Below are 20080 nucleotides of genomic sequence, written 5' to 3'. Positions count from 1 at the left end.
CTCTCAAGACTAGCTAATCACTGAATCAACCTTGATTCAGTCCTCTCAAGATCTGACCAACCTTGGTCTCTTAAGGAATTACAATAAGATTGTAGTAGGTTTGTGTTTACAAATGAATGCTTTTGATAAGCAGGGTAAACTTAGAATTGTAAGCGAATGAAGAATATTGCTTGGGAGCTTTGTAAGTATGTTTGCTAAATTCGTGCAATGCTTCTTACTTTCTTCATCTTGATGCAGCGTTCTTATACTTCTGGATTCAAAGAATGTTACCGTTGTATGATCTGCTTTTGCAGAGACCGGTTGTAGTGGAATTCAGAGAATAAAGAATATTGTGCTGCCCGAGGTAGGTGTGCCATCGAGAATAAACATCCATGTCCAGGATATTCTATTCTATGACAACTTGTCTTAGTGCGCGACAATACCAGTGCACTTAATCATTACTTAATGCTTCAGATGTTCTCTCGTGAAGTTAAATGATTAGTGTAATTCTGAAAGCTTGTAATCCTTATGTCAGCTTCCAGTGGATCTTCTGAGCTATGTACAGTAGCTTCTGAACCGTTCCTCAGAACTTCTGATCTTCAGAACTTCTAATCTTGGTTCTTCTGAGCCAACTTCTTAAGTCTTCAGAACTTTGAGTCCTCTGCTTCTGGACCGTTCCATCTGAACTATCTGGTCCTCAGAACTTCTGACTCCGGTTCTTCATAACTTCAAGTTGTCTTGATCCATATCAATGCTTTCTTGTAGCTTCAGATCTTCTGAAGGATTTGTCACTGTTCTGAACGAACATGATCAGCTTTAAGATCTTTCTTATAGTTACCTTTTTGGTTTCTATCTTCTGAAATAATGTGCTTGGATCAGAATGAGAACCTGTTTGTCACACTTGGAAAAGACAAACGTTAGGGTACCATAATTGTTCATCATCACAAAACTAAATTGTAATCATCAAAATATAGAGATGCAACCACTGATCAAATCTTGATCTTACATCAAGTTGGTCCCTAAATGTGTTAGCCGCCTTCAAGTTGGTCCCTAAACTTCTAAAATGCATTCCGCGGTCCTTGAATGTGACAAAAGTCCTTCAAGTTAGTCCCTGACCTAAAAATCGTTAACGGCCGTTAACGAAAATGCTGAGATGGAATTTATTTTCCATGCTGGAGTGTCTATTTGTAAAATTAACGTCAATTTAGTCCCTCCTTAAATTAAAACAATCTTCACCTTCTTCATCTTCATCCTGTTCATCTTCACCTTCTTCATCTTCCCCAAAAACCCAGAACTCCACCCCCTCCGGCCACCACTCCAGCCACCTCCCCATTTAAACGACCCACAACCTCCACCATGTAAGTTCTTCGGTCACCACCCCCCTCACTCCTCCGCCAATCATCAAAATCAGATCTGGTTCTTAAACCTCAATCCTGGCTGTTACAACCATCGTGCTGCACCGTAGCTCGCAATCACCATCGATATGAACTCTGACCCTAAACCCTCGTCCACCACGCCGCACCGCGCTGTCGCAAGGGATGCCGCATCCTCTCCACTGTGAGCATCGCCACACTGTTCAGCCAAGCTCCCACCTCGAACCCCCCTCCGAAAGCTAAGCCTCCATCTCCTTCTCGATCCAACATGCTCCCAGGTCTCTATCGGTGCGCTTCAGATTTGATTTTGTGGTGTGTGTGCATTTGATGAGTGTGTGCATTTTGAGTGTGTTTGTGCTGGGCTAAAGGAATCTTCCAGCTGGCGTGTGGGCCTGACTAAAGGAAGGGCGGGATTCGATGTTGTTCCGTGAATCCCGCCAAGGTGTCTTTCGTTCATCTGATTACTCGATTTGGGCGGGCATAAGTATCCTTTATGTCCGGCCCATTCCACATGCCCCCAAGACATGAGGCTTAGGTTCCTTGAGTCGAGATGTCTTTAATGCGCTGCCTTATAGTATATCGCCATTCTTTGTAGTCGTGGACCTGTTGCCGCATTCTTGCTTATGAATTAATCGCCATTTTGCTGTTCGCCAATATGGCGCCGTTTTCGCGTCCCTTATTATGTTGATATATCGCCATCATCATAACCGTCAGTCACGTCTTTTCAACTGACGCACGTATCCTTGTTTTCCGGGATTTTGTCATCATTGGCCATGAATGCAGTTTCTAATTGTGCGTCTCGAGGAATTATGTCTTTTCGCTTCGCACCTTTTCAAATTTCAAATCCCACGACTCTTCACGATCTTTCCCACTCGTTCTCTCTCTTCCCTTTTCTTCTATAAAAACCCTTTTCACTTTTCACTTTTTCACTTTTCTGAAAACCCTTTCCCTCAGACTTCCTCTGCGATTTTCATCTTCTCCTCTTTGAACTCCGGCGAACCTCCGTCACCCCGGCCGTCGTCATTGCGCGGTGCTCTCCCATAGCCGACATCCTCTTTACTCAATCCTCCACTTCGTCCTCCGGTGAGTCCTTTCTCTTTCTTCTTTCCTGACACTGTTCGTCTTCTTCTTTTTTCTTTCTGCATCTGTTCATCTTCTTTTTATTTTTTATGAAATTTCCCAGTATGTCCACCCAAAATTTCAGCCTTTCTTCCTTAGAACTCTCTTCACCCTCTACGGAGGGGGAAGTTTCTACCCCCATTGGGGAAGTTTCTGCCCCCACTGTTATTGAAATTCATTCCTCGCCTTCACCCACGAGGATTCCGGTCCCGCCGGCTCCGTAGATTCTATTCTCTCCTCCAATGGAGACTTGTCTTCACCCGAATGGCGTTCAAACGCACATTTGGTTGAAGATAAATGTCTCTAGCGCTCCATCTGGGCAGTATTGGGAGCATCAACTTGCTTCGAATATCTTCCCAAGGGTTTACAAAGATAAATCCCGCCACCTCTAATAACGAAGATCACCTGTTGAATGTTCTTCCATGTGGCGAGGATGATTGTGTTCTTTTACGCAAGGAACCTTTTGATGAATCGCCCGATTTCTTTTTTGTTTATGATTATTTCTTCTTGGATTTGAATATCAAACTCCCTTTCTCGCCCTTTATATGTCACGTTCTTACCTTTTTGAACGTGGCGCCTTGTCAACTCCAACCCAACGCCTGGGGTTTTATTCGCTGCTTTGAAATTCTCTGTGAACATTTGAGTTGCACTCCCACCTATCCCTTGTTTTTCCTTTTCTATAAGACAGTCACCACAAAACCTACATCTGTCAAGTGGGTTCCCCTTTTGGCCCGCAAGAACATGAGCCGATTCACCGCCCTTAAAAGCCATTACAAAGTGTGGCAGAAAAAATACTTCAAAGTTATGGAGTCACCTGAAATGAATAACTTATTTCGAGATTCCGATAATAACCCTCTCTTCCCCTTTTACTGGACAAAAAACCCTCGCCGAAAAATATCCGTTTCATACGACGCCTTGGATGAATCTGAGCAGGGCATCGCCGATTACCTTCGCACATTACCAGTAATCTCTGGTCATGACTTGATTGAGGCGTCGAAATCCGGCACTTTAAATCAATTTTTTAGTAAGTTTATAATTTTTGCACATAACTTGTTTTTCTTTTTGTTCTTGTACCTCGCCTAATTGATGCTTTCCATGCAGCCACGATGGGAAAAAGCAAGGTTGACGCGAACCCCCTCAAGATGAAGGAGTACCTCGCCCAGTCTACTGCGGCGGCGAAGAAGAGGGCCGCCGAAGCTGAGCAAAAGAAGAAGAATGACGGCGCTTCGGGCTTTGACAACGTCAGGGACCCAAAGCGCCAAAAGACTTCAGGCGCTGCTGGCAGCAGACCTCTTCATCAATCCACACTCGATCCAGCCGGTTTAGCTTCTAAAAGTAATCCGGCGGAAAAAAAGAAAGGGAACGACAACGTCCCGCCACCCCACCAAGACTCAAGCATTATCAACCGCCCGCCAACTCCGTTTGGCCAAGCTAGCCCTAGTTCAGCCACTGGTGGCGAGGCTCCTCCCCCTTTGTTGAGCTTATCAGATCCTCACTTCAACGGGTTGGACTTTATGACTCGTACTTTTGACAACCGGATCCATAAGGATGTTTCCGGTCAAGGCCCCCCCAACATTGCTTCTGTGGCGATCCATCACGCCCTTTCTACCGCCAGCACTGTGGCGGGGATGACTCAGTGTGTAAAGGAGTTGATTTCAGCCAAGAACCGTCTTGAGAAGAAGGCAGCCGATTACAAGACTGCATATGAGCGAGCTAAGACTGATGCTGAGACTGCCCACAAAAAGCTGAAATCTGCTGAGGAGAAGTGTGCTAAGTTAACTGATGACTTGGCGGCTTCGGACCTGCTTCTTCAAAAGACCAAGTCTTTGAAAGAAGCCATCAATGACAAACATACTGCTATTCAGGCCAAGTGTCAAAGGCTGGAAAAGAAATATGATCGTCTGAATGCATCTATTTTAGGGCGCGCCTCCCTCCAATATGCTCAAGGCTTTCTGGCGGCCAAAGAGCAGATAAGTGTGGTTGAGCCAGGCTTTGATCTTTCCCGCATTGGCTATTTGAAGGAGATTAAGGACGGCCAAGTTGTTGGCGAGGATGACGTTAGCCTCGATCTCCTTCCTCAATTTGATGATGAAAGTGAGCGTGAAGAAGAAGAAGATGGCGGAAATGGAAATGGCCAGAACAAGGGTGAGGACCAAGGAAAGGAAGACCCTCAAGTTATTGCAGGCCAGGGAAACAGCGCCAACAATGATAACGTAGCTTGAATTTGTAATTTGTTTTTTTTTCTATTTAAATAAATGATTTGGAATTATAAAAAAAATTAATTAATTTTTTTAATTAAAAAAATAAAAAAAAGCCACGTGGTAAAGGTGACTAGGACAAAATTGAGTTCTGGCACACTTTGGCCTTAATTGAATTAAAAAAAAAATTCTAGGGACCCAATTTGATGCAAAAATTTTCTAGGCTCTGGATTTGATTCCCTTTGTAATTTCAGGGGCCTTTGGACCCTTTAAGCCTTTTATTTAATTAATATAAACTTGAGAAAACTCTCTGAAGTGAGTACAAGAATGCTAGCAACACTCACTCTGTCACTCTTTTTCACCACGTTCTCATGTATTTAGTTGAAATTCATATATATATCACACTGAGTTGAAGGTGGATTCCATAATTTTAACGGACATCACATGAATTTCAACTGAATAATGAGATAGTGTTGTATTTTTGCAAGTGAGTATATTGTAACCCTCAACATAAAATCCTAATAAACTTGATAGTACAACCTACTACCATATAACAAGTACGTGAGTGTGTGATTGTTATTAAAGAACATTCATGGGATTTGGGAAATAGACAAGGGCACATCACCTACTGATAGTTATAGCCTTATAGAGTTTTAGTGACAAAGGTTAAGGAGTACATGTTTGGTAAATCATTAAATAAATTGGTACAGGTTAAGAAAAATGTGGGGCTGTTGCAGGGACTTTGATACCAGAAATTTGGCTTCTTTGAACTTTGAAGGCATTGCTGGTTTTGGTCTACAGTTTGTGGAAATGTGTGGACTCCATCATCATAACACTGCCACTCACCTTGCATTGTCAGAGAGAATGTGTACTATTGTGTTTGGTTATTAGGTTTACTGAAATATGACATGTCCAGACGGATACCAGACATTTGATTAAGGTATAAGATTAACTCAATCCCCTCGCTATTTGGTGGTGGAAATTTATGATTTATGGGCTAAGAACGAGTTATTAATGTTTTTATTTTTGGGTAAATAGTCAAGTGAAGGTGCGAAAAACACTAGAAAGGGGGGTTTGAATAGAGTTTTTAACAAAAGATATCCCTTTTTAAGTTTTACAAAACTTAAGGATAAGAACTAGGTGCAAGATATAAACAAAATAGCACACAGGTATTTTATCCTGGTTCACTTGAGATAAAAGCTCAAGCTAATCCAGTCCACCTGTTAAGGTGATTTTTTCCTTCTTCTGATGAAGGCAATTCACTAAGATCAATGAGTGTTACAACTGCACTTGCAACCTACAAGTGACTAACAATACAAAGACCTTCTCACTAGTATCCTCTCAAGAAGCTGATCTACCGATCCTCTCAAGACTAGCTAATCACTGAATCAACCTTGATTCAGTCCTCTCAAGATCTGACCAACCTTGGTCTCTTAAGGAATTACAATAAGATTGTAGTAGGTTTGTGTTTACAAATGAATGCTTTTGATAAGCAGGGTAAACTTAGAATTGTAAGCGAATGAAGAATATTGCTTGGGAGCTTTGTAAGTATGTTTGCTAAATTCGTGCAATGCTTCTTACTTTCTTCATCTTGATGCAGCGTTCTTATACTTCTGGATTCAAAGAATGTTACCGTTGTATGATCTGCTTTTGCAGAGACCGGTTGTAGTGGAATTCAGAGAATAAAGAATATTGTGCTGCCCGAGGTAGGTGTGCCATCGAGAATAAACATCCATGTCCAGGATATTCTATTCTATGACAACTTGTCTTAGTGCGCGACAATACCAGTGCACTTAATCATTACTTAATGCTTCAGATGTTCTCTCGTGAAGTTAAATGATTAGTGTAATTCTGAAAGCTTGTAATCCTTATGTCAGCTTCCGGTGGATCTTCTGAGCTATGTACAGTAGCTTCTGAACCGTTCCTCAGAACTTCTGATCTTGGTTTTTCTGAGCCAACTTCTTAAGTCTTCAGAACTTTGAGTCCTCTGCTTCTGGACCGTTCCATCTGAACTATCTGATCCTCAGAACTTCTGACTCCGGTTCTTCATAACTTCAAGTTGTCTTGATCCATATCAATGCTTTCTTGTAGCTTCAGATCTTCTGAAGGATTTGTCACTGTTCTGAACGAACATGATCAGCTTTAAGATCTTTCTTATAGTTACCTTTTTGGTTTCTATCTTCTGAAATAATGTGCTTGGATCAGAATGAGAACCTGTTTGTCACACTTGGAAAAGACAAACGTTAGGGTACCATAATTGTTCATCATCACAAAACTAAATTGTAATCATCAAAATATAGAGATGCAACCACTGATCAAATCTTGATCTTACATCAAGTTGGTCCCTAAATGTGTTAGCCGCCTTCAAGTTGGTCCCTAAACTTCTAAAATGCATTCCGCGGTCCTTGAATGTGACAAAAGTCCTTTAAGTTAGTCCCTGACCTTAAAATCGTTAACGGCCGTTAACGAAAATGCTGAGATGGAATTTATTTTCCATGCTGGAGTGTCTATTTGTAAAATTAACGTCAATTTAGTCCCTCCTTAAATTAAAACAATCTTCACCTTCTTCATCTTCATCCTGTTCATCTTCACCTTCTTCATCTTCCCCAAAAACCCAGAACTCCACCCCCTCCGGCCACCACTCCAGCCACCTCCCCATTTAAACGACCCACAACCTCCACCATGTAAGTTCTTCGGTCACCACCCCCCTCACTCCTCCGCCAATCATCAAAATCAGATCTGGTTCTTAAACCTCAATCCTGGCTGTTACAACCATCGTGCTGCACTGTAGCTCGCAATCACCATCGATATGAACTCTGACCCTAAACCCTCGTCCACCACGCCGCACCGCGCTGTCGCAAGGGATGCCGCATCCTCTCCACTGTGAGCATCGCCACACTGTTCAGCCAAGCTCCCACCTCGAACCCCCCTCCGAAAGCTAAGCCTCCATCTCCTTCTCGATCCAACATGCTCCCAGGTCTCTATCGGTGCGCTTCAGATTTGATTTTGTGGTGTGTGTGCATTTGATGAGTGTGTGCATTTTGAGTGTGTTTGTGCTGGGCTTTTCAGATGGGTATCTCCAAATTGAAGATCTTGGGCATCCGATTCTGTTTTTTGATCTGATCGGAGTCCAAAAAATCAATCTTTCTTTTATTCTCTGACCAAATCTGAATCTGGGTCCTGAAAAGCTCTGAAGATTATTCATCAGTGCGCATGGCTGAAGCTGACCACAACACTCGCAAGGTTACCCAGATGGGTGAAAGCCAGGATTTGAAGAAGATTAAAGAAGATTGGGAGATTGAAAAGGGATTAGCTTTCTATTCCAGCAATAAACTTGATACACCATGCGTATAGTGTATTTTGTTTTTGGTATAATCATGTATGGTGTTTATTTTTGAATTAGAAGTTGCTGTAGTGTTGTTTTGTTGTTCTGTTGCTTTGTTTCGTGGGTTCTTTCTTAATTGTAGTTAGTGTCATTGACCATTATATTGAGAAAGTGGTACTGAGTGACGATAGATCTTGATGGTGAAAGTGCTGAAAGTCTTCTCATATCTTGCTCTGTAACAAAGTTGTCAAGGTGGGGAAAGGGGTAAGGGTGAAAAAGGTTGGTGGTGGTGGAGGGGTGGGGGTGGGTAGTGGGGGAGGGAGGTGGGAGGTGGGAGGAAGACAGAGGTGATGGTGGTGAGGGAGAGGAGAAAGAAGGTGGGTGAGAGAGAGAAGTTGACTTTTTCAGCTTGGATCAAACTGACATTAAGTTGGCAATATCAAGGACTCAATTGATATCCAAGTGGCAAAAAACATGACATGTCAGCCTTCCGTTAACGTCCGTCTCTTTTATTTTAACGTAAGGACTAACTTGAATGGCTTTTGCCACATTCAGGGACCGCGCGATGCATTTTAGAATTTTAGGGAGCAACTTGAAGGCGGCTGACACATTCAGGGACCAACTTGGCTATTTACCTTTTTATTTTTTGTTTTTTGCAAATTACAGAAAATTTTATTTAACAACTCAGATAAGGGAATACAAATATAGGCAATTTTGATATATCTATTAAGGTCCAAGTATCACCTACCCAATACACCCAGCCTTTATTTCCCATACACTGATTTGGGCATGATCATTGCCAAAACCCCACACATTGTCAAAAGCACACAAAGAAAGTAAGAAACCCCCAACATTTAATCTTACACAAATAAACCCCTAATTATTTATTAATTTTTGTTGGGTACAATGAATTGTAATTTTATTTTATTAAAAATGGTCTAATTCATGATCAAGAATGAGTGCATAGGTGGCTTGTTAATTCAAAAATGATCTTTTATTTGAACTTGGATTTATTTTTTGATGGGGAGGGGGTAAATGGTAAACTACCATCAAAGCCTAAGGTACATTTCTGACCTCCTCTTGAAGTTCAACCCTGAGGTTCATCAATTTGTTGAGTCTGCTCCAATGAAGAAGAGGAAATCCCTTAATGCTGCCAGTGAAACTATTGCTTCCTGAAGACTCTTGAACCACCATTTATAGAATCTAAGGCAGATGACCGACAACTGCCTCAGATTCTACAAATGGGCCATTGGTTACATAGTTTTCCTATGATGATTCGCACCCTTTTGAATTTTTTATTTTGAGTTAACTTCAATTAATTAACTATCATTTTTGTTTGCTTTTTAGCATCTTTTTTTCTTTTTTTTTTTCATCTGAATCCATATTAGTTGTTAATTGTTATAAACTAAGTTAAGGGTTATTGTTGCAAACTGCAGTGCAACCTTATTATATGTCTGACATGGCTGATATAATTTCTTATGTCAGTGACCTCCATTTTATTCCTAAGCCTTTCCTGCAAAAGAGGAGGTAAGAAACAGCCAAGTGAACTTAGTAGAGGGAAACATCCAAGTATTTTGCAAGGTAAGATTCTGTTTTCTTATCATTAATTGGAAGTTGGAATTAGGATTGTTCTTGTTCTTGCTCTGTCAGATTTTGTGAATTTGATGCTTTTGTTTTAGGTACTTCAGCAATTTGTTATTCAGTTTTTTGTTCTCCCCTGCTATCCACACAATGAACCTCCACTTAAATTGTGAGAGATTACTCCATTTGGAAACTATTTTCGCTCCGAACTCCTTCAAAACAATCTTTCAGTTCTAGTAAAATAAAATATGAAAACAGAGCAAGCATGAGCATCAACCATCAAACCAAGATTTGTACAATTGTACATGAACTAATAATTAGACCAACTATGTGGTTGTTGATTACTTGATTACATTTACTCCAACTGTAACAATAGAGAAATATGCTTCCTGCATCAAAGAAATTTATTAAGCATTTTGTAGCATGCAGGAAAGTCCATAAACCAAAAAGGTTAAAAAGAAAAGCAGACAGAGGACCTCTCATTTTTAATCATTTTTTCCATTAAGGATAAGTAAATTAATTAACAGAGAATTGATATCACCAGCTTCTTTCTCTAAATAGCCTACAATCACCTAAATATGAAATACTTACAGAGACCATGATCAATGAGTAGAAATGTAGATTACAACCACTTGTGTTCAATGGCAGAAATGCATGACATAATAGAGAATAAAACCTCTCTTTCCCCCTCTAATTCTCTTGTTCACAAATCATGACATAAAACTTAAGATGGTTTCATAGTATTCATTGGGGTCTCTGTAGTTTATGTATTTTGTGTTTTAATAATATGGTATCCTAACACATGTATATTGCCTTGTGTAAAACAATCACAAGAGTTAAAAAATCTATAGCATTTAATTAAACCTTTTGCCTCTCAGGTTAGGCTACTGAATTCCTTGACTTTGGCAAAATCAGCAAAATTCATAGTTGATAGAGTAGGGCAGGTGAAGTTTTTCTCTGTTAATCAGCTATAAATTAACTTATGATATCTATCAACTGTTGTGTATATTCTTTCTATGTTTACCAGCTTGATGAATTTCATGCCACTTTGTTGATTACTACTGCACACAGTTTACCTCACCCCAAATCAGGTCAAATAAAATCTTCATCAGAAAAATAAAGGAGGCCAAAAAAATATGGAATACAAATTTAATTGTGTATAAAATATAATAGGCCACTACAGTGCCTTTACAAATGGTGGATTATTTCAAGCAGTGACGTATATGTCCCAGATATTCCCATTGCTATAGCTGCCAATATGATAGCAACTATGGTGAACATCTCACACCCAAAATTTTTGTATTTACCTGAAATCTTTAAGTAGCATAAGCATGGAAGCAAAATAGAAGCTGTGACACTTAAAATTGCTCCAACTAGGGACATGAGGTACCCAAAGAAAGGAACAGCAAGGGCAATAATGACAGTGCTGATTACTAGCATAGTGCTTATTGAGATGTTGGTGACTCTATTCTTGTATTTCCTTGGAAGCAAATCCTTCAAAGCATTGGTGATTGGTGTTGTCATCAAAGCATACTTGGTTATGGGATTGACTAAGGTAGTATATATTGCTATTTTTGAGCTGATTTTGTTCAGTGGCAAGTTTAATGTTACCTGTGATTCAACCTTGGAACCAAACATTAGATAGCCAATTATACCCATAGATGCATAACCAGCTGTGGTGAACAAAAAGCATACAAGTAGAACCTGCAATGTAATAAGAAACAAATAAAAAATTGTTTAGAAACAAGAAAAAGCTAGCATGAGTACCATATCTAAAATCTATGATCATAACAAATAAGAATTTTAGTATATTAAAATGACAATTGAAAAGGCAGCAAATTAATTAGAACCCTTACTAAAGGTTTCTTAATACTATTTTAGAAGCAAAACAAACCCCAAAAAGCAGAACACTTACATTAGAGAATTGGTGTTTCTTTCTCATGGAATTGTACAGGGTGGGGAAGACAGGATGTGCACAATAGCAAAAGGCATACAAGCTAACAGCTGTAGGGATTCCATTCCAACTAATGAGAGTTCCCTTTTCATGAAAACCAACTCCATCAAATGTTGCAGTCCATGATATTGAAAAGATGATGATAGCAGAAGCAAACACTCCACTTGCAGATACATAAGAAAGTAGACTCAAGTTATCTAACCACATTGTAGGTAAGATAACCAAAGCAGCTACCACCACAAAGAATTGCTTTCCACCAATTGCTAAACCAGCCACTTGAATCTCCATAATGGGAAATAAATTGCTCAAGTTATCCCCTTCTAAAATTAAGAACCCTATTGAAACTAAGTAGAGCTCTGTGTACATGGATGTTGATACTACTAGTCTTCCTATCTTTCCAAATGCAAGCTCACCTATATCTGGATATGTTTTGATATTTGAATTCTTATCCATACATCTTTGCATCAACAACCCTGAGTAAAAGGCTACAGCAGCAATAGCAAACAGAAGAGCCAAACTTAACCACCCTCCAGATGCTAGAGCATATGGAACCGACAGTATCCCAACACCTGAAACACAAACCACAAAAACATAGCACTAATTTTATAAGATTTCTTTTAATGGAATAACAAACATGACCTGCCAAAATGAGAATGATTAATGCATTGTCATAGAAAGTTTGATGTTTCATAGCATTTTGGGTTTCACCATTTGGAAACTCTTCTACAATTAGTTCTATTGCTAGAATCAGTTTAGTGGAGAAACTTATTTACATGCCTAGATACATGGTGAAAAATTACGGTGAAGCCAAAATCACGGTCGACAATGGCAAAAGTTAAGAGAACTTGCTTCTGCCCACTGTGATTTTAGCTGACCATGGTTTTAGCTCACTGTGATTTTGGCTCACTTATATCCAAACATGCCTTTCAGAATTGATTCCGATGAAAGAGAAGCTTGTCCAAACATCATAAGTAAAACATGTTTGGATTCTATACAAAGGAAAAATGCATTTCAGAATTGATTCTAGATTCATTTCTAGTTAGAAAAGCCATAGCTTCTAAGTAAACATGTACTATAATCTATACAAAAGGAAAAATGCACTCACTTAAGAACAATTATCTAAATAGTGCACAATGACAAAGAACCATATGAGAAATTAAATTAAATTAAATGAGGTGTGAAACCTGATATTGCATTGAGTCCATTAAGACAGGATTGGAAGAAGGATAAAGTGTTTTTAGTTGGAGAATGAGAGGCTATAAGTTTCTCCTCATCTATGGCATACCCTGACTCATGGAGCTTCCACTCAGATAGTAATGGCACACCCAGACCCAATGATGAGTTGTTCTGAATTTTTTCAGACATTTGAACAAAATCTCACACAGTAAGTATATAGACTATAGAGGATGCTAAAACTTGAATTTTCTCAGAGAACACAGATGGCTCACAAAATCTCAAAGGTAGGTTGGTTGGTACTAGCTAAGGAGTAATGAAATATCTTGCCAAGTGATATATAACATGTTCTAGTCTAGTCAACGGCGGCGTTTATGACTCACCCTAGATCATTAGCCTTTTGAGTGAAAGACTGAAAGTACAAGAATGACCTTTATTTTCATAATATTACTTTTCCACCCAAGAAAGAGTGGCTACTCAATTTTTGTCCCTAAAACAGGGAGAGCGAGAGTTAGGGGCATACTTGTCATTAGGGTTATTTTTAATGTTGAATCGTGTCCACTCAATTTTCAAACGCTATATCCAACCATGTGTGTTTGAGTAAACTATGGTGGTACACATTTTGGAGTGACGCATCCTTTACAAAACCTTTCGGAGTTTTAAAAAACGTTTAAGGCATGAGCAAACAAGTTCAACAGTTTTTCCGATAAATCTGAGCCGGCAACACAGTGTCACACTACTTGCTGGAGTAGGACAGGATGAGGATTGGTGGGTGATGAGGAATCACATCATTCTACTTTGTAAAGAAAAACAACAATTCCCACATGAAAAATAACATTATTGTTTCTAATAGAGTAAACTTCATTCACGCTTTATTAAAAGTGGATATGAAGTGGATAAAAAAGAGATATAAAGAAGAGAAAAAAAAATGTGATCGGTGATATGATTGAAAGAGAACAGGAAGATCCAGGACAAATTTAGGCACTATAGAATCATGTTTTTTTCTTGTCTCTTAGCATTAGAACTATACTCAACATGCAACCTATATGCAATCCAAGTTGAAGATCTCAAACTCAAGTCATCTCGTGACAACTTAAATGAACAATGCTCCGGTGAACATTGGTCTTAACATAAAAACAACATGAGTAACAATTTGTTTGTTAACAACTTGAAAGTTCAACACTCCAATGAGTGTTGATTCAAGGAAGATCAACATTACTAATTTACTAATATTAGTAACGACTAACATTTGTCTATAAAAAACTCAATAAAAATTGCATATAATAATAAATACTACTATAAAATACAAGTTGTATGTAATTAAGTGGTAGCTCATTAGTTGCTTATTCATACTCTTTAAATTCGGACCATGCGGAAATTAAGCCCTTTTTAAATTTAGTTTAACTTATTCACACTAGTAGCAAGTTAAAATTGATCTAAAGTGTCAGGATCGGGATTTTTCTTAGAATCGATTAGGGGGTAAAAGATCGTAAATCCTAGGATCGGGATCGAATCTTAGATTCTTTAAGATCCTACTAAGAATGCTAACATATATTCTTAAATTACATATACATAAAAATTCACATACGTAAGAAAAATAACTCATGATTCACATCAAAATTCACACACAACGACATAATAAATCAGAACATAAGAATCCTAGGTCGACAGCTTCTGACGGCGGAGAAGCTTAATTCCTAGTCCTGGGTCAACGCAAAACAGAGTTAGAGACGGTGAAGGTTCACTGTATTAGTTCAATCGTCAATGGTTCGAGACTTGGAAAGTTAGGGGTTGCGTTTAGGGATTATAAGGTATCACTTTTATTTTTTTATTAAAAACATTTATTACTTTATGAGTTTTGGCTGAAATTCATCTTTTTTTTTTAGTTTTGAAATGGGACGTTGAAATGAGCCAAAAAATATAAAAGTCCAAGTGTGAAACACCCTCTCTTCAGGATCGCAAGATCGGGATCCGATGGATCCTTGCTTCACGGATCGTGATCCCGGTGAGATCCAATCCAATCTTTGATCCTACAATAGATCCAGATCGTTGAGGTTTTCTCAAATCCTAAAATTGTAAGATCTTGGGATCCAGATCAGGATCTAAACAACATTGGTGATTACTGAACTTGTCATGAGTAGTGCTTGATAGAAAGATAAAGAAAGGGTAGAAGTAGTACATGACGTATTTGGATATCCTCATGTGTTAATTTCACATGTTAATGTCATGTGTCATGTGAAAGATCTGGATCTTTAATTACTTTCTTTAATGAAATCTGATAGTCAATATAAATTAAGGATCTGAATTTCATTAAAATAGAATTATAGGCTGAGATCTTCACATCACATTATCATATGAGATTAACACATGAGAAAATCCAAATCTAGGACACGTAAAGGATGGTGAAATTCATTTAAAAAAGAAAAACCACAACCAAACTTTGCAGTGTTTTTCAAGAAGTATTAGGGGTTGTAATTAATGCAGCAAAGACAAGCCATGTTAACTACTCCTACTTTCGTAATGTTATTGCCATTTATAGAATAAAATAATTAATAAATAACGTTAGTTTGATCCAAAATACAACATTGGAACTTGAATTGGATTCTTTGATTTCATTCCTAGGTTCCATCTTATTCCAAGTGATTGTTAATACTTGAAGCTAGCTATATGCTCTATCTAGGGATGGCAATGGGTAGGGTCTGGGTAGGGTACTAGTACCCATCTCCATACCCGCGTTTTCAAAAATTACTCGTACCCGTCCCCATACCCGCGTGGGTAGCAACTTAAATGCCCGTCCCCGTACCCTCTGGGTACCTATTTGCCCATACCCGTGCCCATTACCCGCAATTTAGCTAACCAAAATATATTTTTCACTATTATTGTTATTAGTAAACAAAAATACAACTACAATTTTAAATAAAAAACACTAATAAAAATACAAAAGATTATTCAAATACTTAACAAATAAAATCATTCAACTAAGCATATTTTTTAGAAGAAATAAACGAAAAAGATATAATTTTAAATTTATAATTTAGATTTATAATATAGCCCTAAAGTTGTAGGTTAATAACTTACAAATTTTAAAAATAAGTGGGAGTAAATTAGTGATGATTATGAATACCTTAAATACTCACCTATTTTAAAAAAAAAGTAAGTTTGAAAGCTATTGCTTAAGTTAATTTGTTATATATTACCAAATAATAATAATAATAATAATAATAATAATAATAATAATAATAATAATAATAATAATAATAATATGTGTGTGCGGGTATGAGATGGATTGGGTACTATAACACCCATACCCGCTACTTTTTGCGGGTAATTACCCATACCCAACCCCATACACATCTAGCGGGTTTTTACCCTACCCATAGTGGGTATTTTTTGCGGGTACCCTATGGGTCCTAGACCCATTGCCAGCCTCCACCCGTTGCTCTAACCTAAATTTATGTGGTCTGCGACGTCCTATGTCTGTGTGGACAGTTTCAAAGGAAAACAGATATAAAGAAATAAAACATTTGTAAACATTTGCGTAGCGCTAACACCCCAATAGACATCAAGATTGAAAATAAACTGAAGTGTGAATGTGAATATATACAATATGTGTGTGAACAACGAATTAGACTTTTTTTTTGGAATTGTTATTCAGATCCCCCTCACAGCTATTCAGACCCTGATAAATTTGTAAAATTCAAAAAAGCCCTTTATAAATTTTTTTCGCTCGCACTTTCAAAGTGCGATAGTCACACACTTTCAAAGTGCGAGCGCAACATAGATATTTCTTTTTTTTTTCCTGTTTAATTTCCGGAAGGAATTTTGGACTGTCACTTATTAGTAGGTAATAGAATCATTCTAAGCTCAAATATGCAGTTAGAATCTCCAAATTCCTACACCTTCTAGTAGTCTCACGATTTTTAAAAATCATCTAATATTAATTATGTACAAATTTGCAGCAAAACGCACTTTAAAAGTGTTAAAGTGCGTGAGTAACGCACTTCTAAAGTGCGTTTATTTGTAGAAAAAAAATAAAAAACGACAGAAACAACTCCCTAAAGTTTGATATTTTCAAAAACGACAGAAGATGGAGGTTGTGGTGTTGGTGGTGGTGGTGGCAGCGGCGGTGGTGGCGGTTGGTGGTGGTGGGTGGTGTTGGGTGGAAGAAAGAGGAAAGAGGTAAGGAGAGAGGAGAGAGAAAGAATGTAAAGAGAGTGAAAAAAAATTTATATTTTTTTTCATGAAGGACATTTAGGACTTTTCATACATTAATGAGGGGTCTGAATAATAATTCTTTTTTTTTTGATGCTTCGGAAAATTCAAATTAGACTGTTTTGTGGCTAATAAAGAAATAACACATTACAATGCATTTGTTATTTCAACAAAAAATGCATAAAGTTGCTCGGATGTGTTATTTGGTATCCAAACGAGTTATAAGTTTTTTTTTAATCCATGATTGATACTAATCCAATTTTTTTTAACAAGTAAGATTGAACGTATTTGGATATTTATCGGTACAAATATATAAATGAATGTTAAGACTCAAGTAAATAAATACCGACGAAATTTCATTCATATGCGCACTTCTAATATTCAAACATTAAAAGGTGTTTCTGATCTCAGCTAAGGAGATAGTAACACAAGTTTTTTATTTTGAAAAGTAAAAGTTCATCTCATGATTATAGAACAATGACAAATTAAACGATCTTATCAAGAAGGAAAGAAAGTCCCATTAAAGATAAACACCTTCAAATAGGCTAATGCGTACACACACCTCATAGACATGGGAGTCAAGAACATGGATAATGTTCTTTTCCCATTCAGATTCAAGCTACACCAATTGGATGAGAACACAAAATTAAATAAAAGATATGACATGTGATGCGATAGAAAAATTTAATAAAATGAAGATAAAAAGAAGTGAATTATAAATGAATTAAAATTTTAAAAACATAACATCCCATAGATTAATGTTCTCTTTACGCCTCTCCACCTTCCACTTCTAGTGAGAGATAGGAATAGAGGAAAAATAAGAGTGTAAATAATATATAAGAGAAACAAGGATTGAACATATCAAAGGTCCACCTGATATTATCCTCTTATGAAAAACCTACAACCTTAAAACCCAAACCAGACCATGACAAACCGCACTAATTAGGTTGGTTCCAAAGCAAACCAAAAGAATCCAAACTGATTGATTAAGCATATGCGTACGATTCCAAGATAATGTATTTTATTTTGATCTAAAATTATTATCTTCTTACTAAAACTGGCATTGGAATCTAAATTAGTATTTAAAAATCCAACAAAAGACCCCATAACTAATAATAATCTGAGAATATGCAACTCTAACACAGGAAAATTGTTCATTCAATTCTCTTACATAGAACAACCGTAATGGACAAAAGGGCAGAACAAATAAGACATGTTTGAAAATACATACCTGCCAAAGCATTGAGGCCATTGAAACAGGTTTTGAGGAAAGTGGCGGCGCCGCCACCATTGCCGGAGCTGTTACCGGAAGTTTGCTGCAAACCACCACCTGCAGCCTGAGGGTTTTGGTCTGCAATAATTAGGGGAATCTTCAGGGAGATATCATCATCACAGTACTGCTGCTGCTGCAAACCATGCATTGGTGCTGTCTGGGGAAGAAGCCAGAGAGAGAGTTTGGTATTTGGTTTGGCAGCTAGTAAAAACACAACAGCAAGAATGTTTAGGGAAAATGAATGAAGTGTGTGAGGTTTAAAAAATAATTAATAGGTGGAATGGGTGAAGTTCATCTTTATTCTTTCTTTCTTGTCAGAAAGGGATAGTACTAGTAGTGACTTATGAGTATGCAAAAGACAAAAATTCACCACGCTGGAGTTTTTATCATGGGAGACGGAATGATAGATAAGCATACATCGCTGGACTACTTTCCGACACACGTATTTGTGATGATTTTTAACTATAAGTAATGTTTATAGGTAAAAACCAAGCTACTATCTCGTATATATATGTTATATATAATATATGTGCTGCAGAAACCATATCGCTACATATTATTACTCTTTTATCATATAGGTGGCTGCTTATTATTACTAAATTTTTTAATTTCAAAGTTAAAAAATAATTTCGTATGGATCACTCTCGCAATTAAAAAATGTAAAGAAAGTTTCCTAAAGGAGAAAATAAAAAAGGATGAAATGAAAAACGTGTCCACACTTAAGACTTAATCCAAAGGTTAGGAAGTATATATTAAAAAAATAAGTTACTTTCAAAAAGAAAAAATAAAATAATAAGTTAGTAACACATGTTTCATGGATGATTAATTTTAACAAGACTTTAAATTTTAAAATAGATAAAAAGAATGTAGATTATAAAAATTTTGGTCCATTGTTGGTATAATTAGACCGAACCGGTTGTCCCGGCTAGGACCTTGGGACGTATCATCCAGTTGTAGGATCGATTTGATTGAAATTGGTGAGAGTTGACTGTAAAAACTAAAAAGAGATCTGATCCAGCCGGTTCACACCACCATTGCATGTTTTTTTTTTATAAATTGTGATTCCATGTTGGAAGGACCATATTACATTATATATGCCACTACACCAAAACAAGGCATTTAGCGGCGGTTGAAGTTATGAATAGCGGCGGTTTAAACCGCCGCGAATATTTTTCCCATCAGTTGTACAACCGCCAGTGTTTTTTGCGCCGCAAGGCCACCTAACGTCGGTTTTAATCAACCGCCGGATTAACCGCCGCTATATTCTAGCGGCGGTTTAAACCGCCGTAAAGGAGCAAAAAAATTTCAACGTCGTTTGCAACCGACGTGGATCAAGAAAAAATTCATCACATTTTTAGCAGCGGTTTCAGCCGCTGCAAGATAAATCAGTATTTCCTTCCAGCGGTTCTAGCCGCTGCAAAAGAAAGAATTCCAACAATTTTTATTTTATTTTGCAACCACATAATTATTACTCTTGTTGGATTCCAAGTAGCAAAAATTGATTGTCACTAAAGCCATCATATCCCCTTTGTATTACGACATCAATAAAGTTTTCAATGAAACAAAGGTATGAAAAACAAAAATTATACTACACATACCAGTTTTTATAAATTTGTTGGAAAGCCTTGCAAAATCTCTCTGCTTCCTCTGTACCGACCTGTTGGAAAATTGGAACCAATAGCTAAGTCTCATTCAAGGTCTTGTTGAAAACTTATTTAGAATCACTGGTAAATGACATAAATCCTCTGTAACATCACCATCAAAATTAAAGTAGAGATAGATACTATGAAATACCCCCTCCCCCACCCCCTCCAAAAGAAATAAAAAATTCTTTTTAACTTCTGTGTGCATAGTGCCATAGTCTGTAGGTATGCAGAGTTACAGCCCTCACTA

General features: G+C 37.7%; 1 protein-coding gene and 1 long non-coding RNA gene across 3 annotated transcripts; one reads left to right on the top strand and one right to left on the bottom strand.

The window, feature by feature from the left end:
* The first annotated feature begins 5662 nt into the window (after positions 1-5662).
* Positions 5663-8100, top strand: LOC130728517 (uncharacterized). Its single transcript, XR_009015702.1, has 2 exons — positions 5663-7646; positions 7739-8100. It is a non-coding gene; the product is annotated as an uncharacterized LOC130728517 (long non-coding RNA).
* Positions 8101-10697: 2597 nt separating this feature from the next.
* Positions 10698-18471, bottom strand: LOC130728516 (amino acid transporter AVT1I-like). Of its 2 annotated transcripts, none has more exons than XM_057580013.1 (3): positions 18146-18471; positions 11491-12098; positions 10698-11279 (listed from the first exon to the last, which is right to left on the bottom strand). In XM_057580013.1, the coding sequence occupies exons 1-3, from the start codon at positions 18333-18335 to the stop codon at positions 10764-10766; spliced, it is 1314 nt and encodes a 437-aa protein (XP_057435996.1). In that variant the 5' UTR covers positions 18336-18471; the 3' UTR covers positions 10698-10763. The 2 variants fall into 2 exon arrangements, with proteins under 2 accessions (XP_057435996.1, XP_057435997.1); XM_057580014.1 differs by lacking the exon at positions 18146-18471 and adding an exon at positions 12714-13077.
* Positions 18472-20080: the final 1609 nt, after the last annotated feature.

The sequence above is a fragment of the Lotus japonicus genome, chromosome 1, assembly GCF_012489685.1.
Source record: "Lotus japonicus ecotype B-129 chromosome 1, LjGifu_v1.2".
In the NCBI taxonomy this organism is placed as follows: Eukaryota; Viridiplantae; Streptophyta; class Magnoliopsida; order Fabales; family Fabaceae; genus Lotus; species Lotus japonicus.
Note: the sequence above shows the minus strand (reverse complement) of the source record. Positions and strands in the feature narration are given on the sequence as shown.